Here is a 24,806-nt window from a genome sequence, read left to right on the forward strand (position 1 = left end):
TCCACAGATTTCTACAGAGTGTGTGCTTCCTTGACTTTTTAATCATTTTGTTTAAAAAAAAATACAGACCCACAGGAAGTTGTCACAAGAGGACCAGAGGCCCACATAATCTTTGTGGAGCTCCCAGAAGTGACATGGCACATGGCTTTTTTCAGTGTCAAGCCAGAGAACAGGCATCAATACAATGCTGGTGGTAGGACAAGAGCCCTTATTCTGACTTCATCACTTTCCCAGTGGTTTTGTGTGTCATGGCTTCATGTGTGACTTACTTTTATGGAATCATTAGCCATACATATGTTTTTGTAATCACTGATGTGGAAAAGATAAAACTAGCTCATCACTTAAAGAAGCTCTTATCTCTGATGTCTTTGTACTTTACCACATGCCTCCCTGTAAAAGTAATCAATCTTCGTCTCTGTTGTCTTATTATTTTCAGCATAACAACAGCGCAATGGTTTAGAGGTTCACTACAATTTATATGTATCAATACTTCATCATTTCCAAAACATTATTATTTGTTGAGAGAACCATGTGGGTGCCATGGTGAGCACACGGAAGGCACAGAACAGCTCGCAGGATTTTGTCCTGTCCTTCCAACATGTGGGTCCCTGGGATGGAGTTCTGCTCATTAGTCTTAGTAACAAGTATCTACACTCACTAAGACATCTTCCCAACCTTAGCCTCCAACCATAGGAGAAAGGGACAGCATCCCTGTTTGCCACCAAGAAGTGTTTCTTTTTGAAGCTTAACAGGATTTATTTAGCATGAAAATACATCTGTGCTGTCTGCAGTTTTCTTTTTATTACTAGTAAGGTTGACATTACTATCCATGTATATACAAACACACATTTTTGATTCTTTATGATCATTGTTGACTATCAATTGTTTGGCCATATGGGAAGTATGCGTTTAGTTTTACAAGGAACTTGGCAAAGTATTTTCCCGTGTCTCTATACTACTTTATATTCTCATTTTCAAGTGTCAGAGTTCAGGTTACATCTTTACCACCATTCGGTATTGTCACTATTTTCTAAATTATTATGTAATTCTGAAACAGAACCTTCATGGTTACAGGATATTATGGATTTAATTTGCATTTAGCTAGGGCTGATGGTGTGTTTATTTGTTAACCATACTTCCTGATGGATGAAATGTCTCTTTACGTCTTTTAACAACTTTCTAACTGGATTCATTAATCGCTGAAATTCACAATATTCCAGATTATTTGGCCAAGAATTAAAACACAGCAGGGTGGTTGCACACAGGAATGCCTACTGGCTGTGATAGCATGCACAGGACCAGGCAAAAGCCCAGGTCAGTCCAAATTACAGCATGATGAGGGGGAGGTGGGCACAGAGTCCCATCCTAACCAAAGAGCTGTCAGCAACAGTCAGCTGCTGACCAAAGAGCTGTCAGCAACAGTCAGCTGCTGTGAAGGAATGCTCAGCTTTCTCTAAAATTGTGAGCCATAGTAAGGTGAGTATATTCTAGTAGAAGGCCGCATATGCAAGAAGTATTGGGCAACACACATTGGCCTTGATGAGATAGGAGTAGAAAACGGGGGGCAAAAGGGAAAGGGGTGTATGTAGGAAGAGTTGGGTTGTGCCAGTAAATATGATCAAAACTCACTATATGAAATGCTTAAGGAACTGATTTAAATTTTAAGAAAAAACGTGGTTTTTTTTCCTTTCAGAAGAATATTTTAGAGGAGAGGGCAGCCAAATAGGTGAGGTTAATGATGCCACATATGATCAAAGTCAACTGCCACAATGAAACCCATTGCTCTGTTTTATACTCTGTGCCAATAAAATACTCTCTTATTAAAACAGAACAAACCATCCCTAAAAAACAGCTTAGTATGTCACTGGTTGTAATAAATTATTAAATAAAAACATGAGAAAACATCATTTTAAGATTGTAGAGATACTGTTCCTTACATCATACAGTCCAAATACATTTGTACATCTATTATGATCTGAATGATACGGAAACAGTTTTTTTTTTCAAAATTTCCAGAGTATGTGAGAAAGTCATATCCCACTTTCCACTCTACTGTGGGGAGTGTTCTGTCCATTGGCTAGATCTGGGTAGGGGCTTAAGGTTTACCGCCTTAAGTGGAGAGTGGGATATGACTTTCTCACATACTCTGGTGCCTCACCTTTGACCATGTCCCCTGGACGGGGAGACCTGGTGGCAATCAGAGGAAGGACAGCAAGTTACCAAGAAGAGACTTGATACCCTATGAGCATATAGAGGGGGAGGTAATCCCCCTCAGGAACAGTCATAGGGGAGGGGAATAAGGGGAAATTGGGAGGGAGGGAAGAATGGGAGGATACAAGGGATGGGATAACCATTGAGATGTAACAAGAATAAATTAATAAAGGAGGAAAAAAATAGAAAAAAAAAACAAAATTTCCAAGGAGGAAGGCTTGAGGTGTGGGCTCACAGTGCAGACCCTCAAGCTCTGTGAGCCTCAACCTTTTTGTATAGATAATCTTGCAGTTCCTCTCAAATGGTGAGTAAAAAGGCAAGCAAAAAAAAATCGCATCATGTTGCAAAACATGCCACATTAAGTAGAAAGTTTTATATGCAAAATAAAGCTTAGTTTAGTTCAAACAGTTTCCCACATGCTTTTTATACATGTACAATATTTAAGAGATATATCCTTTTTTCAAAATAGAAAATGTTTCTGTAAATTGAGGATCAGGCTTAAAGCTGAATAAGGGAAAGAATTCTCTCAATATTGGCAACAATTTCCTATCCCCAAATCACACATTGCTTTACATAATAAGTGCTATTCTCAGAGACTTAGGGCTTTGCTTTTGTTGTGTAGTTTTTTCATGTTGCTGTTAATTACCACCTAGGGCAGGGGTTCTCAACCTCCCTAATGTCTGACCCTTTAATACAGGTCTTCATGTGGTGACCCCACTCATGAAGTTATTCCATTTCTACTTCATGACTGTAATTTTGCCACTGTTATGAGGCATAATGTAAACATTGACTATACAAGATAACTGATATATGACTCTGGTAGGAGTCAGGACCCACAGGTTGAGAAACACTGCCCTGGGGCAAGATAGACAAATACGATTTGACGAGCCATGTTTTGTCGTATACGTGTGAGTTATTCACCAACTCTTCCTTCACAGAAAAGTGCCAGGAAGAAATGCCAAAAGCAAATAATGAAATACAGGTGACCTGTTTGATAGTTGGCAGTAAAATAGAAATAAATGGAATCTCAGAATATGAGAAGAAAAAGTACCTTGCAAATTAGAGTCAACAGTTTGCATTAAACACTAGAAAACATAGTACAAGAACGAGACTTGCCAAGTGAAGACATGTCTTTTGGGTTAGCGTTCAGATATGAGTACATACCATTTGACTCTTTCTGCTTCTGGGTTAACTTACTCATTATGATCATTTCTAGTTCAATCCATTTGTCCACAAATTTCAGGAATTCCTTGTGGAAAGTGGGACAGAGGGGAGGACATCCTATTGGGACTCTAGGTGAGAGAAGCATGGGAGAATGGGGAAATAGAAGGATCCAGAGGGTCCTAGAAACCTACAAGAAGAATATTATGATGGGCAGATCTGGGCCCAGGGGTCCTGCTCAAACTGTGGAACCAGCCAAGGACAATACATGCAGTAAACTTCAAACGTCTACCCAGATCTAGGCAATGGACAGGACATTCTCCACAATTGAGTGGAGTGGTTCTGACTTTCACACGAACTCTGGTGCCCCATATTTGGCCATGTCCCCTGGATGGGGAGGCCTGGTGGCACTCAGAGGAAGGATAATAGGCTACCAAGAAGAGACGTGATACCCTATGAGCATATAAAGGGGGAGGAAGTCCCCCTCAGGCACAGTCATAGGGGAGGGGAGTAAGGGGAAAATGGGAAGGAGGGAAGAATGGGAGGATACAAGGGATGGGATAACAATTGAGATGTAATATGAATAAATTAATAAAATATGTTTTAAAAAGAATAAGACTTGCTGAAGACTATAGTTACCTCCTCTACGTACCTTAGAGACAGCAACAAACAGACCATAGCAACACACCCCTTCACCTTATTATTCCCGTGACATATCTGGTGAAGAAGAGCATCATCCTGAAGAAGGCAAGCAAGCGCGCCCTGCCAACCTCCCTAGTTACATTCACTTCCTACTCTGTTTACAATGTTTTTATCCCTTCAGACACTGCTCACAGGACTGACGGAAATCTGTATGGACTCTGACATTTATCAAATAATTACATAATATAGCATGCTGCTTGACTAAGAAAACAATTATAATATATGCGACCTGGCTTTTAATACCAGATTACTGAAAATGAGTAGTCAATTTTCATTTTAAAAAATCAGGACAGAAATCATCTAAATAAAATTTTAGATGAAACAGTGTTTAGAAAAATTACATCTTGTGCACAGTAATTCAATTTCTAAAACAGGAGATTTGATAAATACCAAAATGAAAGTACAGTGGGACACATTTAATTCGGTCCTCTATTTACAAGGACTGAATATTCTACACGAGCTTCCTTGCCTCAAAAGGGTAAGCAGGCTTTGCTTTGTCAATTGCACTGTCATTATTATTGATTATTTTTAATGCCCTATACATGTCTCAAGAAGAGTGTGAGGGAGTGTAAAAAAAAAAAAAAAAAAAAAAGACCAGCAGCTAAGTCTCAGTGAGTTGATAGGAATGATGAAAAGTGTTTCTTACCTGATTCTAACGTAGTGATTATAACTGGCACACTTGACTTCCCTTCTGCATATGCCCCGCTAACATTGCCAATAAATGCAGTGATCACCACAGAATACCTGGTGAATACTTTTAAGTCATTAATTTGTATTGTTTTGTTTTCTTCATTTGACTTCACGAAGGACATATTAAAGTCATCATTATCTACCTGTGGGGAAAAAGTTGTTCAAGTCAAGGACAATAATAATCCAAAGCACACTAATCTGTCCAATATGTATTCATTTGCCTTGAAATCAGGCTGCTCTGGGAAACCCTAAGCACTGTAACAGCTAATTCATTTGTAATTATTTTTTTCATTTGTAATTATTTTAATGGTTGAAAGTCAGAGAATATAATCAACTCACTGTGATCAGCCAATCTATCAACCAAATAAGCAGAAGTCACTTAGTCACTTTTGGAATCAATAAAACTATTTTCCACTTCAATAGTTCATAGAAGAAAACATTTGTTTTGGTGCCCAATCACCCAGCATTCAAATTCCAAACTGGTCAATTAGTTCCAATTGGCAAATCACTTATTCTGTCTAACTTTATACTCATGTGATAACACTGAGTAATACTGCCTTCTTGAGAATTCATAAAGAATAGATCTGAAGTCTGGGGATTTTAATTTTTAAAAATTACTCTGAAAAAATATACCTTATAACATAATTCAGAAGGCATAGATATTTAAATTATATTTATGTACTTTCTAACTGAATCATAGTTATAATTATGGGAGAGTTTCCTTTTGAAACACAAATTAATACATTCTGCCATTTTAACTTTTTCTTTTCTACTTTTTATTTACTATTTTTATGTTGAGGTTACAATCACAGCGGTTCTTCCTTGCTTTTCTCCCCTCGAAACACTTACACATACCCCTGCCCACTCTCCTAATTCATTCTGTTCCGGCCTCTTTCTTCACTAATTGCTATTGCATGCATAATCATTTTTAAAATTTGGTCATAATTAAGGATCAAAAAGACTTCTAACCTACCACATTTTGGCATAAAAATGGTTATGGACACAACTAAATATGAATATCATAATTAAAACACAAGCACAAATGAATATCTTTAGGTACATTAAATTTGGCTACATGTATTGTTCAAATGTAGTTTGTCTTTAATGGAAGTTTTTTCCCATCACTCTAGACATTAAATATGCCTGGAGTTTTTAGTATGAAATAGAAGGCATTTGGGTAGATGGCTTAGCATGTAAGCACTTGTTAAATAGGCAGGGGGGCTTTAGTTTGTATCCCTAGAGTCTATATAAAAGTCAGGTGTGGCAGGACATGACTGTTATCCTAGCACTGGGCTAGGACAGCAAAAGAAGACAGATCTCTACAGTCCATTTGCCAACTGGCTCAGCCACACTGTAAATTACAAGTTAAGTGAGAGATCCCGTCTCAAAACATAATGTGGAAAGTGACTGAAGAACACATCAATGTTGACCCATGACCTCCACAAGTGTGGAAACATGTACACACACACACACACACACACACACACACACACACACACACACACACACATATGGAAGAGCTTTTCCAGATACAATCATGAGAAAAAGTCATAATTCTTCAAGGCATATTAATCACAGGTAACTGTACTAAGCACATTGGTTTTACGTATGTTTAGCACTATGAAGATCATTTTTAACTTTCCAACCATTTGAAAAACTGAGGAATGAATTTGGAGTTACTGGATTGTTTCTTTAAATTTTGGGTTGTGACAGCTTTTCATTTAAAGAAGATGCTGCTGGAAGGAAACACACTAAAAGGCTAATAAATAACCAGATTTGCAGTCCAAAAGTTCACTCATTACACAAAGTAGTGGAAAGAGATGATCTAGTTCTCTAAAATGGTAGACAAATCTTTCAGCACACAAATTCTATTCATCAAGCACAATGCCCTGGTACAATATATATATATATATATATATATATATATATATATATATATATATATATATATATATGTATGTATGTATTTAACTAGTTGTCAACACTTAAATTCATATAAGATATGAATTTTGAATTTTTCCTTATGTTTAGGCTCTTATCCACTCTGGATAATAATTATCTAGAGATAACAGTCAATTGTTGGGAGAATATCTTGTGTCTGTATGGAAACTTCACCTGTCAATAATGAATATGATGGCCCATAGCTGAAGCAGGAAGTAGGAGGTGGGACATCCGACAGGCAGAAAGGATTTGGGGAGAGGGCTAGGTGCAGGAAGATTTGGCGGCAAGATGAGGATGGATGTGTGGGTAGAATGGATGCCTGCTGCCTGAGCAGAGATAACAGTGGAAAAATGTAGATTAGTAAAATGGGTTATTATAAGTTATAAGCTAGTCAGAGAAGAGCCTAGCTATATAGCCTAGTATTTGTAAAAAAAAAAAATGAGTCTCATAAGACTTTATTCTGGGAGCTTGGGGCCAGAGGAAAAATTGTCAACAGTCAGTCTCCCTAAGGGAGTATAAGGAACCCAGTAATGACTCTCTTGGCTTCACTTTGTCTTCTGCTCTGTGTTGCTTGCCTGATTACTACAGAGTGAATTTGCTAACACGAGGTAAGTGTACAGAGTTCAGGGAACCCCCTCAAGCCTCCGTAGCTACCTGGCAACTGAGACAGAATTTCAGCTTAGATCTTCCATGATTTCCAAACTGTCTATGATGCAATAAGATACACGCACTCTGATCGTGTAAAATGCTCTCTTCATATATTAAACTACCCAAAGCTTTTTCCATTTGTACAGTAGTCATATGACACATGGGTGTTCTACTCTATTTTTAAGAATATATTTTAAAATCCAAAAAAAAAAAAAAAAGTAACTGTGGCTCCTCAAACAGTATCTACAAAAGTCTACTACCTTTTCTTCAGTAGACCCGCTCCACTTTAGTTGTTAGTGACCACATCTACTTACCCATGAAGGAATCCTCAAGTCATGTGAGTCCTCAACCTAGGCTTGCTTCCTCATTGTTTTATTACCCATTACTGTGATGAAAGGACTCTAGTCTCTAACTATAACATTATATAACATGTTTAGAAACTGGACCCCAGATTTTTCTTCCTCTAATCTGTCCCCTATTTACGTTTTCCCCTGACCCCTTGCTGCCTTTTCTCTTTTACTATATTGCTGCTCAATTACCAATTCTCTCCATGGATATGGTTTACTTTGGGAAGCATCTTTCCCACAAAACTTCTAATCACTTCATTGCCTTCCACACAGCGTCATGCCCAACCATGTAATTGTTTATATTGCCATCTGGTCTACTAGAAGATGAGCTATGGGAAGTTTCACCTATTTTTGTCCAGGTGTGTAGAAGTTATTAAAATATGAGATAAGTCACAGATTAAATGTAATTTTAAAAACTGACAAAGTACATTAAAGAATTTCTAGTGGAATTAACTGAGTTAGTACCTGTGCCTATATATCTTGCTATCCCACTTTCCTTCTTCCCACTCACTCACTTTTTTTTAAAGATTTATTTATTTATTATGGATACAGATCTTGTTATAGATGGTTGTGAGCCAACATGTAGTTGTTGGGAATTGAACTCAGGACTTTTGGAAGAGCAGTCAGTGCTCTTAACCTCTGAGCCATCTCTCCAGCCCCTCCACTCACTCACTTTTAAGGTCAGCTGAAGGCTGTAACAATGAGATTACAAAACCATCCTAAAACTTTTGAGTTTTATTTTCTTTAATCATAACCAAATTCCAAAGGATAAGTTCTTTCTTTTGTGAAGAACCATTCATAATTATCTTTCTATATTTTGCATTAAATGCACGTTCCCGGGGTGTTCATGTTATTTATTTTTATCTGCCAATGTACTGAGCTTTTCGCAAATACACTCTAAAAAAGAAGCAAACACTGAAGAATGTGTGAGAGAAGATGTTAAAATTTTTATTTGATTTTAGTGATATCGGGGCTTTGGAGACAGAAGTATCTTCTTTAAAGAATGAATATGTTTACCTGTTCCATAGTTAGTCTCATCTGCCCCTAGAATGTAAGCTATTTTTGTAATAAGTACCAATGGTTTCTTTCCTGTCAGCTCTGCACATGTATGCAGTCCTGCTAAAGTAGCTGGATGTGGAAGGCTCGCTCCCAGGATTCCACATTGTCCTTCTCAGGTCTATTCCTCCTTGCTGATCTCCAAAGCACCATGTCCTAGAACTACCTTTGATTCATCGTCTCGCTCGCCGCCAAGCATTAGATGAGTTTTCGACAACCTCACAGTCTTACATTATTTCTTGTCTGAATCGTTTGCTATATTTCCTCTGCTTTTATTTTTTTTTTTTGCCTAATTATTCATGCCCCTGACTTTGACTGCATCCCAAACATAGAATACAAACTATCTAAGCAAGCAACAAGCCTGTCAGTGTGATCTTTAAAAAAAAAAATCTTACCATGCCGCTGTTTCAGTTATTCAAGTGGCACTATGAACATAAAACACAATGTCCAAAACACGAGTTTAGCTTCACGTCTCAGAACCTCAAGTTTTCAATACCATGATATGGAATGGTTGTATTATTTGCTTTTTTTTTTTTTAGGTTACTATTCTTTGATATCTCTGTTCTCACTTCCCCCTTCTGTTCTCTGAATTTTTTTTTCAAAATTTAGCTCTTTAGCAATCTGGAATATTGCTTCCTGAATGCCTCTTACTTCTCAGTCTACACTAAAAGACCCTGTACTATGTTTTAAATCAAATTTATTAACGTTCCAATACACATCTTCTTTGCCCTGAAAATAAATGCAACAGTATTGAATTAAACCTATTGTTGGGAAGTTAGCAACTGCCTAAGCTAAATAATCTCTCTAAGTATAAGAATCATGGTACACCAGATATCCCCCTCCAGGGGACATGGTCAAATGTGAGGCACCAGAGTACATGAGAAAGTCATATCCCACTCTCCACTCGATTGTGGAGACTGTTCTGACCATTGGCTAGATCTGGGTAGGGGTTTAAAGTTTACCACCTGTATTGTCCTTGGATGGTGCTTAAGTTTGAGCAGGACCCCTGGGCCCGAATCTGCCTACCATAATGTTCTACTTGTAGGTTTCTAGGACCCTCTGGATCCTTTTACTTTGCTATTCTCCCATGCTTCTCTCATCCAGAGTCTCAATGGGATATCCTCCCCTCTGTCCCAGCACTCAGAGGAAGGACAGCAGGTTACTGAGAAGAGACTTGAGATTCTATGAGCATATTCAGGGGGAGGTAATCCCCCTCAGGAACAGTCATAGGGGAGGGGAATAAGGGGAAAATAAGAGGGAGGGAAGAATGGGAGGATACAAGGGATGGGATAACCATTGAGATGTAACAAGAATAAATTAATAAAAAAAAGGAATAAAAAAACAAAAACAAAAACAAAATAAAAACAAACAAACAAAAAAAGAATCGTGGTACAAAATTAGAGACTCAGACTAAATAATACACATCATGAGCTGTGATTTATACTGCCTTTCAGAGTAGGTAAGACATGCCTTACCGATTTGACATCAATCAGGTAGAATGTTGGTCCAGTTATGACAGCAGGTTCGCTCCAGCTGATATTGATACCAAAGGGAGATGTTGCTACCACATGCACATTTTCAGGGGGACCATCGGGAGCTGCAACAATAGGAAATTGATTACTCTGCCCCATTAGTTAGTACTTAATGCAGTATAAAAGGAGGGACCATGAAAAATGGATTAATTTTACATTAATTTACAGATCACAAACAGGCTAAAGGGCAATCATAAGACTAGATTTTTAAAAGACTAGTTACTATACATGAGTGACTTCTGTATGAAAATGATTAATGAAAATCATAACACATGGCATTTAAATTGGGCATAACATTTTAAAAGGGATGGCATTACCATAATTATATTCATTTGCATAAATAAATATTTTATTTAGAAGTAAACATCTTGGCACATCTGTTTAAAAACTGAGAAACAGGTGATTATTGAAAGAGGCAAAAATCATATTATCGATAGTAAGTCGTATAAAACGTTGGCATTGTTTAAAATATCACCACGTGAATGCAGGCTGCTTTGGTTTTATGTTTTCACTGAGGGGTAGAGCAAGATAAAGATATGCACTCATTCTGGTCTGTATTAGACACATACACCTCGGCTATATCCATGATCCACCATGATTTAGGAAATTTACTGAAATCAGTCCTGTGTGCTTTCAGTCTGTGAAACAACCAGAGGTAGAAGGGTGAGGAGAATACTGAGAAGGCTCCGACATGGGGTAAACGTAGCAATGCTGCTGGGCCCAGAGACTCCGGCCAATTGTTCTGATGTAAACTTTTAAATCCAAGATAGAAATGATTACTGACCGTGTGCTAACATGTGCATTCTGAGAAAGCATAAAATGGGGATGAGACATCGCTTTCCTTAAGTAATTTCTAATCTGTGGAGAGGAACAAGCTGTACAGTCTTGTTAGAATAATGAAGCTTTTGACCTCAGTTTTGCTGCCATACCTATATTTAACAGTATTTTTTTTTTTAAGTTTAAAAGCAAAATATGTAGAAGTAGCTGCTGCAGTGCTTGGTATTGCCGTGTCGATTGGTGATATATGTGATATGCAAGGACTAACTAGAAATACAAATAATCTAGCTCGAGGGAGAAAAGTCAATGTGTTGATGTCAATGGAGCTGAGAGTTGAAGGAAAGGTGGGATGAATGGTAGGCCTTGGATGACGAGGTGGGTTTCAAACTCAGAAGAGCAGGGCTCATGGGACTTCTACGCTCAGGAGTCATAGCAAAGCAGCAAAAACACAAATCTATAGACACAGAATTGTATTTCTGTATAACTACCTTGCTTAACGTTCTTCTATTTATTATTCCACACATCCTTTCCCATTCTTAAAATGTTGGAGCCTCTATTGCTGTGGTGAAATACATGGTGAGAGTAAGATGGGAGAGGAAATGGTTTATTTGGCTTACACTCCCATACTGATGCTCATCTTAGAACAAAGTCAGGACAGGAACTCAAACATGGCATGAACCTGGAGGCGGGAGCTGATGCAGAGGCTGTGGAGGGGTCCTGCCTATTGGTTTGTACCTCATGGCTTGCTCAGTCTGCTTTCTCAGAGAAAGAACCCAGGACCACCAGCCCAAGGATGGCACCACCCACAATGGGCTGGGACCTCCCCCATCATTAATTAGGGAAATGCCCTGCATCTGAATCTTATGGAGGCATTTCCTTTAAATTGTGGCTCCTCCCTCTCAGATGACTTCTACCTGTGTCAAGCTGACATAAAACTAGCCAACATACTTAAATATGATTTAATACTCTTTTCCATTCCTGTACACCAAGATGCTGTTGCTTAGGATCTCTCTGCAAAGGCTACAGATATATTATTCTGGAAATGAGCCCTTGAAGTTCACTGGGCTGCCAGAGAGACAACAGTACAGAAAAGTTCCAGAATCTCTAAATTCTGGAAACAGAGAAGCCACAGGGAGTCTTGTGTTCGTAGAATTAAGTAGCAGGAATAATCCCCAAAGAGTAAATTTGGAACCTAGTTATAGAGTGCTTGATCTCTACACTAAGAATTTGGAGTTTTTAATTTAATTTTATTTTATTTTATTATTTTATTTTATTTTTTACATAAGAGGATGGCACAACTGAGAAAAGGAGTATTTGTTCAGCATTTAGGAGGAAAACTTAGGTATCTGAGGCAGGACTAAATGCTTTAATATGAACTAAGTCAAGTCACTATTGACAGACAATAAAATTGGCTGAGGCCATGATGTTGAAACTTCACCACCTCTGGAAAAAAATGGCTTAAAAGTTTAGGAAATTCATTACACACAGATATGCCATTAATAAGGCTGGCTCATGCACTATAATTGAATAAAATGCTCTAAAGAGACTCAAGTTTACTTCAACAACCAGATAGGTGTTTATGCATCGCTCTGTTTTTCACGTGCTTCTGTAAAAGTTCGGTTTTGGAATATCACACAGTGACGGTACAAAAGAGCAAGGTCTTTAAACAGTGATGATGTCATGAGAGCTCCTCACAGAGAGAGAAGTTTTAAGGATCATAACGAAGAAGCTTCACAGAGCATGCAGTTCATTCGCCCTTCAGCCTTCCATTCCGTGAGCATCCAGCATTTCTTCTCCCTGGGGAATGCAAGCCTCACCACATGACCAAATGTCCTGTTGCTTCTATCTTCCACTTGCCATCCTACAGAACTATTCAGTAAATAATTACATATTCTTTATTAGTTATCTGTGCTCGGGCACAGCAGATTAGGCAAAGTGTGGGATTTGGGTGGCAGATTTAGTCCATGAAACATTTTGATATACTTTAATAATAATAGCACCGGGATGCAAAATAAATCCTGATTATACATGGAGTGACCATGAAAGAGGAAATGAGGCCTTTAAGATTCAGAGTCTTCAAGGCTACTGCTGGAGTCTTTTTAGAATCTCCTGATCAATAAATAAATAAATAAATAAATAAATAAATAAATAAATCCAAATGTCATAGATTAATATCATGAAGTACAAGAGGCCACTGTAGATACTACTTCGTATTCAGATGTGTGTTAAGTCCTTACATGCTAGAGAGCAGAAGGGCAAGCTTGCTGAGTACTTTAGGAGGTCTCTCCTACAGGGACCTTAATCCATACATGAAGGAAGGAACCTGCATGTCCTTATTAACCTTTAAATCAATTAGATCAAAAGAGAAAAATCTCTAGAACTTAGCTGATTCGTCTCTATGAAATGTCCAAGCTCAGAACCACTGGGATGCACTTTAAAACAGGTGCCCGTGGAGACTGTGGCTTTGCTTTGGAAATCTATCTGGCTCTTTCTCAGAAAACTGGGAATAGGGCTTCCTCAAGACCCAGCTATTCCACTCCTTGGAATATACCCAGAAGATGCTCCACCACACAACAAGGACACATGCTCAACCATGTTCATAGCAGCCTTATTAATAATAGCCAGAACCTGGAAACAGCCTACATGTCCCTCGGTTGAAGAATGGATAAAGAAACTGTAGTACATTTACACTATGGAATACTACTCAGCTATTAAAAACAAGGAAATCTCAAAATTTGTGGACAAATGGATGGAACTAGAAATGATCATAATAAGTGAGTTAACCCAGAAGCAGGAAGACTCACGTGGTATATACTCACTTATAATTGGACACTAGCCCAAAAGGCATTTCTGACAAAAATCTTCACTTACCGGGAGATTGGGATAGATGTGAGGACATCCTACTGAGACTCTAGGTAAAAGAAAATATATAGGAGATGGGGAAATAGAAGAACCCAGAGGGTCCTAGAAGAACATCTTGATGGGTGGATCGGGGCCCAGGGGTGTCTGCTCAAACTATGGCACTAACCAAGGACAATACAAGTAGTAAACATCGAACCCCTACTCTGATCTACCCAATGGCTGGACATTCTCCACAGTTATGTGGAGAATGGGGACTGACTCTGACATGAACTCGGGTGCCTCATATTTGACCACCTCACCTTGGTGGGGAGGCCTGATAGCACTCAAAGAAAGAAAAAGCAGGCTACCAAGATGAGACTTGATAGGGTATGACCATATAATGGGGGAGGAGGTCCCCCCTAAGTCTTAGACCTAGGGGAGGGGAATAGGGTAAAAGCAGGAAGGAGAGAGGAATGGGAGGATACAAGTTATGGGATAACAATTGAGTTATAATATGAATAAATTAATAAAATTAAAAATTAAAAAAAAGACGGATGCCCATCAGACAAGTTCTTCTGCTTGCTGTTGCCCTGACATCATGAGGAATTACTGAGTTTTTTTCCTGACTTAAAGATGGTGGTTTGAGTTTTGCTTCTATAGATTGGCTTTGGAAACGTTTTAAAGAGAATACATCTACATCTTCTCGGTCCTCAGTATGCATCTTTAAATCTCAGCTAAGGGCAGACCAAGAACCTTTTCCCAGGATGACCTGCACTCACCAGTACATCTGTATACCTCTCTAGTCAGAAAGAAGCAAAAATGTGTTGCTTTGACTTTTTATTTCTTACTGTAAAATGTCAACCCTGCAATCATTTAATGAAAGAAATCAAAGCAGTCACCAGGGAGTGCCAGCTACCCCAAGCAGAGCAGAAAGAGACGTGGCATTCAGAAATCACTCATGACACATCTACTCACCCATGCACCTAAATATTTAATGTTCCATACATGGATCAAACATTTTTTAAAGCAATCTATCCAGGCCACTGCTGATCTGTGCTAAAATGTCATTTCTTGAACTCTCCACAGTTCTTTCGTAGTTTCTTTCTTTTAAAGAAATAATCACTCTAAACTACATTAGCATTTTCAGTAAACTTAATGATAAAATTGCCTACTTTACACAAAAGTAACTTGTGCCAACTACTTCTGTGAAATTTTTAATCAACTAGAACTACGAAAAATTAGAATTCCTAAATTAAAGCTATTAAATGCAAATAAATACATACAACAAATATATGAACATAGAAGCTGTATATAACAATATTTATTCTACCTGAAGAAATAAAAATAATTATTTAGTTTATAGGAAATTTAAAAGAAATATTTGGAATATCAAAACATCATTCTCTATAATTAAGCATTTAATTATTTTATCATCTTTCAAATTATATAAGCACTCAAATATCTTCTCAGGGATTTTAGGTAGTTTTCTTGAAAAATTTATCAAAATTCCAAAAATGTCGAAGAAAATATATCAGCATTTTTTTTTGTCTTCTCTAGCTACAGTGTGTGGTGATCTATTACTGTCGTCACATAAAAAGAAAACACAAAATACCCTTCAGGAATGCTGAGCACTAACATAAAGGCAGCTAAGAGCATTAAAGCTATGAAGAGCTCAAACTACATCGCTTTGAAAGCTCCGTAAGTTATAAGCATCTTTGGGAGACATTGTTTGTCTCCCCGTAAACTGTCACACTCTGATTTAAGATTGTTTGTGAAATGAATCTAGTCACTAATGGGCCAAGATATCACTATACCCTTTCTCTTATAAATCACAGCAATTTACTCAGTAGGCATGATCTATCCTTATTCTCTCATTCCCCATAATCCAATCACTTCCTCTCATAAGCACTTTCCCCCTGGTTTTCACAATAATGCATTTTCTGTAACTAACAACCATCATTTCCTGATTATCATGCTTCTTTCCTTGCACAGGAATGCGGGTCCTATGTGGGCCAGGGTCATCTCTGCCATCCATCTGTGTCTCCATGCTAAGCGCCTTAGCTGAAAGGTGAGTCTGGATAGACCATCATTTTGCCTAAGTCCATATAAAAGTTTGACTGCCCCCAAGTCTGAGCCACCTTAAGAACCAGCATGTTTGGGTGTGTGGGTGTGTTGGGCATGACAGTATCTGTAGTGTCACACTCAAAGACTTATTCAGAGTGTTGCTATCAGTTAATGTTGAAAGCACTGTAGTAAGTCCCCAATGGCTGTTTCAGTATGTCACTCTATGGATGGCTTCCCTACAAATGTAAGCTTTAAATAAAAATAAAAGGCGATATTAAATAAAAATAAAATGTGAAAGCAGTTCACAAGGTAGAAAATCTTGAACTCTGTGCAATGTGCTTTAAATTTTCTATATGTCTATTTTTCATTCAAGTTCAGTTTAAACTTTATTTAAAAAACGCCTCCTAGGAAGGTTGTGCTAAGACCCTCAGAGTCCTAACAACCATCATCACTCTAAGTGACGGGCTCCCTAATTCTCTGCTGCAAAAGTATCAACATCTTGGATTGTGAGATGATGGTGACAAGATCTGGAAGAATTGGCTTTGTGCTTCAGGTATTGGCAGAGCAGTTGGTCTCAACCTGTGGGTCTTAACCCCCAGTGGGCCCAAGTGGTAGATACTGACATTACAATTCATACAGTAGTAAAAGTACAGTTAGGAGGTAGCAACAAAGAAATTTTAGGCTTGGGGGCGGGGGGTGTCACTGAAACAGGAGGCACTGTATTAAAGAGTCTCAGCATTAGGAAGGTTGAGAACCATTGCTCTAGAGAGTAGATGAAATCTAGTTGGCTCTGTAGAGTCTTGGTACTTTAATGGATCTGAGATGTCAAAAGGCCCCAAATAAACCAGGCGGTAGATTTTTCTATGCTTCTACACAGTAAGTACATCTCACTACAGGCTTCTGTCCAGTGGTCTCGTGACTATGATAACTCATTGTCTTTTCCTATGGCCCAAGAATTTCCTTGGCCAGGATGAGATAACACTGTTGGTATATAAAATACCCCCCCTCCCACTTTACAGACTTTCATTTTGCTGTACAGCTACTCACAGCAACAAGGTAGCAGGTCCTGTGAACCTAAGAATTTGTCACATTACATCTACCATATAATAAGTATAGAAAGTGATTTAGCGGATGTTCACACTGTTAGCCTATACCGTATAATTATCTCATTAAATTCTTAAAGGGGTTATCTGTTATCATTTCGGGCCCATTTACCGAAGAATTGCAACGACAGAAGGACAGCACACAAACAAATCCTATTTTAACACTAGCTTTGCCAGATGAATGAAAATATTCCAACACTGTATTAGTGATTTAGAATAATACATCTTTTTCTAGAATTGTATCATATTTACAAAATTACTTTGCAAAGTAGTGACTTTAGATCAGGAGCATCTGTTTCAACAATAATAGTCATGAAAGAAGCAACTACCAGTGCCACACTTCACACTGCACGAATTGAACCCCTGTGGAAGGGCACAATGAATGAATATTCACCCAGGACAGTTAGACACTGTGCATATTTCAGTGGCATTTCTTCCTAGTGTCAACATGCCTTTGCAAACATAGTAACAATGGTAGAGATGCTTCCCACTGAAGGGGAGATAAACCTGTTTTTGTTATGATCCCAAGTGTGGAATGGGGAACTGTCTTGTGAGAGAACAGATGATGTTAATCCATTAAGAGGCAAACCAACTCTTGTGAGAGCTTGACTGTTGCCAGGTGAAAAGAGCCATGAACAAAGTCTGGGAAGAGATATATAAATGAGCCCAAAACTAGAGGAGGGGGCCTTTAGAAACCTGGGATAATTTTGGCTGTTCATCACTCCACTTCGAGATGCTCCTAGAGAGAACCGCTCAGAAGAAGGCTTCGGGCTCCTGGCTCCTGCTGAGGTTCCAAGTTCTGGTTACTCCAGGTTCCAGCAGAAGAAATCCTGCTGATTATGCCAGGAGAATCATTCCTCAGAACTGATATCCTTATGGTTTTGTTATTACATTCTTTAATCCTCTTTTCCTATTATTTAGGTTAGTCGGGTTATAAATGACATATGCTCAGTTAATAAGTTCACAATAAAATATATTTGTTTAAAAAAAACCTGAGCCTACATTCTGCTCCTGTGAAGGCTAGGGTGATAGTCATGCAGGAGTTGGGAGCCAGTGATCAACTTGAGGATGCATGCCTCTGAACAAAGTCAGTGCACAGACTGGCCTACTTTTATGTTGCACTCTTGTATCTTAGTTGTGAGTAAACTATGAAGTAGGTGTACTGCTACCATTGCTTCTTCCAGTCTCCAAGGTGTCTAAAGCATAATGGGTTATCATATTCCAATAAAGCATATGAAAAATGTACCCAACCCTATTCTGTCTTGGAAAGAGCCATATAAATAATGCAAAATTGTTCAAGAGAGACCATAAGCACAATAGAACACGGGGGCTAAAATAAACACAGCCAGTTGGCTCTCTTGTTCACGGTTTGCAGAATTGATTTAGGTATTATAATCATACAGGTATTATCAAAGACAATTTTAAAATGCAGGAATGAAAAACCGCGAAGATATTTGAGGCTATGTGTGTTAGAGAAACCCCCATCTCATTCATGATTGGAGACATCTGGATTATTTCTTAAAAATGTAGATAAATATACTCAGATCTTTTTAGGTGGATTAGTTAGAGCTAATAATACCACACACTGACAATTCTTATAATTTCATGTAAATTTTATTATTTTTATTATCTATTATTTTGTTTTCAAGACAGGGTTTCTCTGTGTAGCCTTGGCTATCCTGAACTCATTTTGTAGACCAGGTTGTCCTTTAACACACAGTGATCCACCTGCCTCTGCCTCCCTGAGTCCTGGGATTGCAGGCATGTGCCATCACACCCAGATGTCTTTTTATTTTAGAGTTGTAGAAAAAGGCATATTTTAAAAATATTTTATTTATATTTTGAAAATATTGTTTAATAATCTGTAAAAAAAAATCCTTTCCTGACAGAATATATGAATTTTTTGGGTTTTTTTTCAAAATAGAAAAAATATTTTACCTAATTGGTAGATTTAATTAAAAATGACAATAACTTGTATATACACTAACTTAAAATATTATCACTAAGCACCAAGAATGGTGTCCAGTAATTCCACTGTTCTCCTCATTATTGAAAAACTGGCTAAATTGCAATCAGTTTCTTTAGCCAAGAAATATTTGAATGTTTTTTATTAGATTAATTTTATAAACCTGGTGATATTTCTTGTCAATTATTACTTTGGCAGATGTTCTTTGTAATAATATTTAGCCTCAAACCACTCTTGATAATCTCTATATTGTTACTGTGCTGACTTTCTCTCCCATCCCCCTTATTTTCAGGAAAATGTCTCATTGTGTATTGCAGGCTACTTTTCAAACCCGTATGGAGACTGGACTGACCTCAACCTCATTGTCTCCCACCTCCACTCCACAACTACTAAAATTTCACGTGTGCACAGGCATACTTGGTCCACTGGTGTCTTTATACCACCCATAGGCTTTCCCAGGCCCAATAAGGTGTGAGGCTGAAGGCCGAATGCTGCAGATGAACAAAGTGCATGATTGGTCAGGTGTATAGTCTTTAGGACTGACTCAGTGCATTGCATGCCCATGCCTTAAGATTCCTGTTCTAACTTCAGTTAGAAAAGTAATCATCAGTATCACCAAGCTAGGAATCCTGCAACCTACAACAGAGACCAGTCCGTAAAATATACTGATGCACAAATGTTATGCAAGTAACCAACTATGCTTCAATTTTATTTAAAGCCTATTCCATAAGATGGGACACATAACTGACAAGGCTAAAGTGGCGAAGGACTCGAGACCAGGTAAGCCATGGGCCTAGAGAAAAATTCATCAGTATTATTCTGCTAAGGGATCATAGCAATAATATGACTCTTAATAGCATAATGCTATATCCAGAGATGAGTACGTCCCTCAACTTTCATCAAAAAAAGATTCTTACAGTAGACAGGAATTAACATAGACTCATAAGTGGATAATGTGAAGTGAGTGGGAGACTTTCAAGCACTCAGTCGTAAATGTGATGCCCTTTTCAAGCCCTTACTCTCAAAGCTCAGAGATCTATAAGAAAGAGAAACCCAAATCACAGTAAGAGTCAGAGGCTCAGAGGCGATGGCTAACTCCAACAGAACTGTTCCATCCAGACACAACAGGGTGATGCACATATGAACTCACAGAATCTGTGACAGTATGCATAAGACCTGCCTGTGCAAGTTCAAACCAGAAAAAGACAAACAAACAAACAAACAAAAGACAAAACAAAAAACCCCACAACAACAAAAAACAATCAAGCAAGGAGGAGGGGAAGTGTATACAAAGCCACACCCCTAACCAAGAAGCTATTTGCAATTGATACCTGCTAGAAAAAGGAAAATTAGTTTTCTCCAATGGAGTGTCACTGGCATACCAACTGTAGTCCAGAGCATGACCTATTCCCAAAAGCACTTAGCCAACATAAAACAGAGTCTGTGTCCTTTGTGTACCATTAGTTTTGTTTTAACATTTTTGTTCTATTAATTTTTGTTTGCTTGGATTTTTATTCTTTGGGTTTTTCCTCAAAGAGAGCCAGACAGAGACAGAGAGAAACAGAAATGGAGAGAGAGAGAGTGCACGCATGAGAGAGAGAGAGACAGAGAGAGAGAGAGAGAGAGAGAGAGAGAGAGAGAGAGAGAGAGGAGAGAATGAAACTTGGAGAGTAAAAGATGGACAGGGAGGGAGGGAAAATAATATATGGTCAAAATATATATTACGAAAAGTATTAAATGAAAATACTTTCAATAACAGAACATTACTTGAGACCTGAGGTAGATCAATCTTTTTGTTTTCTAATTTAGAATTGTTCATGGTCAACTACGGGTTTTTTATTATATCTTAGAAAGTGAATAAAGAGTTGAATTTATCTTGATTTGGGAACTAATACTGGTGAGGTAAATATAAAGACCCAAACTCCCAATGAACTAATCCTACTTCACTCATTTTTCTGAACCAAATGAAAGACTATTCTCTGTAGAGTGAAAGCAAATCCACCTGAAAATGAGATTTGAAGTTGGTGATGGGAAAGGAGGGGATTGTTTTAATTCTGAGAGAACAAACTAGAGTTAAGTAGTCCATAAGTAGGACAGAAGCCTTTTCATTCTTACTCTGTGAGGGGTAGTCTCTAAAAACATTGAATTTTTTTAAAAAATGTTATAACTTTTGTATTTTCTTTTGCTTGAGTTTAGTAAGTTCGCTGCAAAACAGTCTTTTTGGTTATGTTAGTATAATTTTAATAAAAATATTTTAATGTATTTGAATTCTAGGGCATTTGTTTAATAATTTGGAAAAGCTCATTTGATTAAAGAATATCACAAATTTTATATACTTATTATTTGTCTGTAAAGATTACCTTACCCAACTGTCTTTTACTTGGAAGTTAGCATATCATGTATAAACACTGCACGTTCCCTTTGTTTCCTGTGTGGGTAATCTTCCTTCACTGCATACATTTACTAGACCTCATTATTTCAGCAAATTGTTTATTTACTCTGAATTCTTCAATCCTTCTAAAAGGTATCAATTATTGTCAATGCTTAGATTCATTTTCAGATGTTATTCCTTTACAGTTTGAAATCCTGTCAGAAATATTATATACACACTTCTTTCCTATATAAAAATTTCAGACTTATATTGATTAGTAAAATGAAAGCCCCAAATTCTTGAAAATATTAAGTAGACCAGTTCTTAAAATAAAAGGAGCAAAGCCAATCCTATGGGAACAGTAACTCACCAGACGGATTTTACTTTTAACAATACTTGTGCAAATATTTGAAGGAAAAGATTCAGAAAACAAAGAAAATTTATACGAATCATATTGAAATACATATTTGACTTTTGAAATGTTTGCTCACCAAGTCATACCTCTTTTTCCTATGTATAGCACAGTGTGGGAACAAAGACACAAAGGACAGAAGCACACATAAACAATGACCACCTGATCGTTTCTGTTCTTATGTTACTCAAAGTCCCATCAAAGCAAAAGATGAACCATGACACAATGTAACATTTCAGAAACACATTTTGGGAGTCACGAATAGGGAGAGAAGTGTCTTAAAAAGCTTTTTATTAAATTCAAACTACAGAGAAAAAGGAGCTGGCCTTCAAAAGGTAATAGGAACAACACTAAGTGAACAGCAGAGCTACTGGGGCATAAAGGCATAAACAGTAGCCTAAAAAATCACCAAAAGATATATGTTCCATATAGGCAAACAAAAAACAGGAAAGTGGGCATAGAAGTGGTGCCGTGAAAATTGAAAAACAGGCCAGACATTCAAATATCTTTCGTACTGATCTAGAAGATGAATATGAAGAATATTCCTAGAGACTTCACTAAAGAAAATTAAATACAAAGACAAAAGATTTAAACAGGAAAGTCCATTGGTCTCAGACATGACTCATGGGGGATAAGAATGGAGAAAAAACAAGAAATAAGAATAATTCCTAGGCTGCTTTGTTCAACACCTAGATAATTGGTTACTATGTTGAACCAGGAAACAAAAAGGATGGATAATGGGCTGAAGGGCCTGCCAGGATTGAATCTTTGGAAAGCTGAAATGGTTAGATCAGTAACATCTATATACAAGTCTAACGGAGAGATGTTTTTAAAAGAAAGATTCAGAAGTTCTGGGTGGCTAATATAGACAACTTTTAACAGCATCTGACTAACTTCACTTAGAGAACGAATGATTCTCTGCTTTCCCCCTAGTCACATCAAGATAGAACCCTTATAGCAATGACCTATTCCTCTATCCGGTGAGTTTCTGGGTGTCTTGGATTCAATTTTCTCATTTATGGATAACATCACTGTGGCGTTGTGCCTCTCGGTTGGTGTTGCTCTAACATTGCTTGTAAGCTTATTTTACGGCTGAAATTAAGAAAGGTAAACACACAGCAAGGCGTTAACGATTAGTTTAAGTCACGTTAAGGTGAGCTCAGCCCTCTGCTTTCCCTTCTTTTTAGTGTGTAAAGTCACATTCCTTAGAAACTTCTTTGATGAGGCATGTTTTGTTGAAATTTTTTTTAACCTAACAGATGTTTGGGTAGTTAAAATTCCTCATGAGTATGGTATCCTGTGGTTTTCACAACCTAAGCGCTACCCCAGGAATTTTCCTTCCTTACAGTCTCCCTGTCCTGGTGGTCCATAGGAGATGCACACTATGACATTCCTGTTCCATTCCGTACTAATTTCACACCCACACTCTTTAATGTTGAATATTTCCTTAATATTATGCATGCCTGTTGCACAACATATAGATTTAACAGATTTCTATGCTATGCTTTCTCACCACACAACTCAAAATGAGGATATGAATAATTAGGAAAAAATGGATGGATATAATAGTCTGCGAGTTCATGTTCTAAGTTAAATATCTCTGCCTTGTAATTTTGTGCTCTGTGTCTATGTACACAGAATGAAGGAGAGATGTGATTTCTACAGGGAGGATTTAAGGAGAAAACATTGTTGCTTCAGTTACAGAGATCTTTGTGAACCAAGAGAGATACAACAATAGCATTTTATGATATGAACAAGCTTTACATTTGTGATTCATACTTTGAGATTTTTTGTTATACAAATTCTGAACAGTTTGATTTCAGACTAACCTCAAGCTCTAGCTCTTTTGTAAAACCTCAGAGGGTTAGGAAGGTGTGTCAGTAAGTCCTTAGGTGCACCTTGCCACAGTTAGAACAGAACACACACGTACTTGAAATATTGACTTTTTACACTGTTGCTTGGGTTTTCTTTCCCTCTAGTTCAGTGATATGGTTAAATATTTTGCCTTAACACCAGCCAAGGACAATACGTGCAGTAAACTTCAAACCCCTACCCAGATCTAGTCAATGGACAGGACATTCTCCACAGTTGAGTAGAGAGTGGGGTCTGACTTTCACACGAATTCTGGTGCCCCATATTTGACCATGTCCCCTGGATGGGGAGGCCCGGTGGCACTCAGAGGAAGAATAGCAGGCTACCAAGAAAAGATTTGGTACCCTATGAGCATATACAGGGGGAGGAGGTCCCCCTTAATCACAGTCATAGGGGAAGGGAATAAGGGGAAAATGGGAGGGAGGGAGGAATGGGAGGATACAAGGGATGGGATAACAATTGAGATCTAACATGAATAAATTAATAAAAAATAAAATAAAATAAATATTTTGCCTTGTCATATCATGAAACAGCACACCATTTTTCAATTGTACATAATAACATAAAATGTTAATTATTTTCATCCAGATTATGTTTCTATAAAATGTTTATTCATTTTTGATATGCAGAAATCTAAGCATTATGTAAGTCCTGAAAACTTTACTGCTTTTAAAGAGAGTTTTGTTTGGACATTCTAATTTGTTTTTATTGTTTGTTTGTTTTCCTAGTGTTCTTTGAAATGGGGTTTCACTATGAAGCTCTGGTTGTCCTGGCGTTCACTATGAAGACCAGGATGGTCTTATCCCACAGAGGAGATTCACCTGCCTTTGCCTACAAAGGGCTGGGATTTAAGGTGTATACCACAATTTCCACCTCTAATTCTCTTTTATTTTAAATGTTATGTCACCATGCAAGCATACATGTACATGCATATACATAGTAATTATACATATTATATATGTAATGATATATCTAGTACCTTTTAGTGTTTTATAAAAATAAAATCAGATTCTCCTTGGCTTCATACAATTGATAAAATTTTATTTTACTGTACATATATGTAATTCAGGAATTAAAATATATTCATTATTAGAAAAGTGTTTCTTCTATTA

General features: G+C 37.6%; 1 protein-coding gene across 2 annotated transcripts in view; it reads right to left on the minus strand.

Annotated features, from left to right (window-relative positions):
• PTPRQ (protein tyrosine phosphatase receptor type Q) overlaps nucleotides 1-24,806 on the minus strand; it is a 182,502-nt gene that overhangs the window by 54,781 nt on the left and 102,915 nt on the right. For both annotated transcript variants that reach the window (XR_014782000.1, XM_084796167.1), the window contains exons 27-28: nucleotides 10,232-10,353; nucleotides 4,721-4,907 (exon numbers count right to left, since the gene is read on the minus strand). Coding sequence is in view for 1 of the 2 variants with exons in the window: in XM_084796167.1 (XP_084652293.1) it covers nucleotides 4,721-4,907; nucleotides 10,232-10,353 (309 nt within the window). In the remaining variant the exon portion in view is untranslated. The remainder of the gene's footprint in view (nucleotides 1-4,720; nucleotides 4,908-10,231; nucleotides 10,354-24,806) is intronic.

This window comes from Acomys minous (genome assembly GCF_964271855.1).
Source record: "Acomys minous genome assembly, chromosome: 9".
Classification (NCBI taxonomy): Eukaryota; Metazoa; Chordata; class Mammalia; order Rodentia; family Muridae; genus Acomys; species Acomys minous.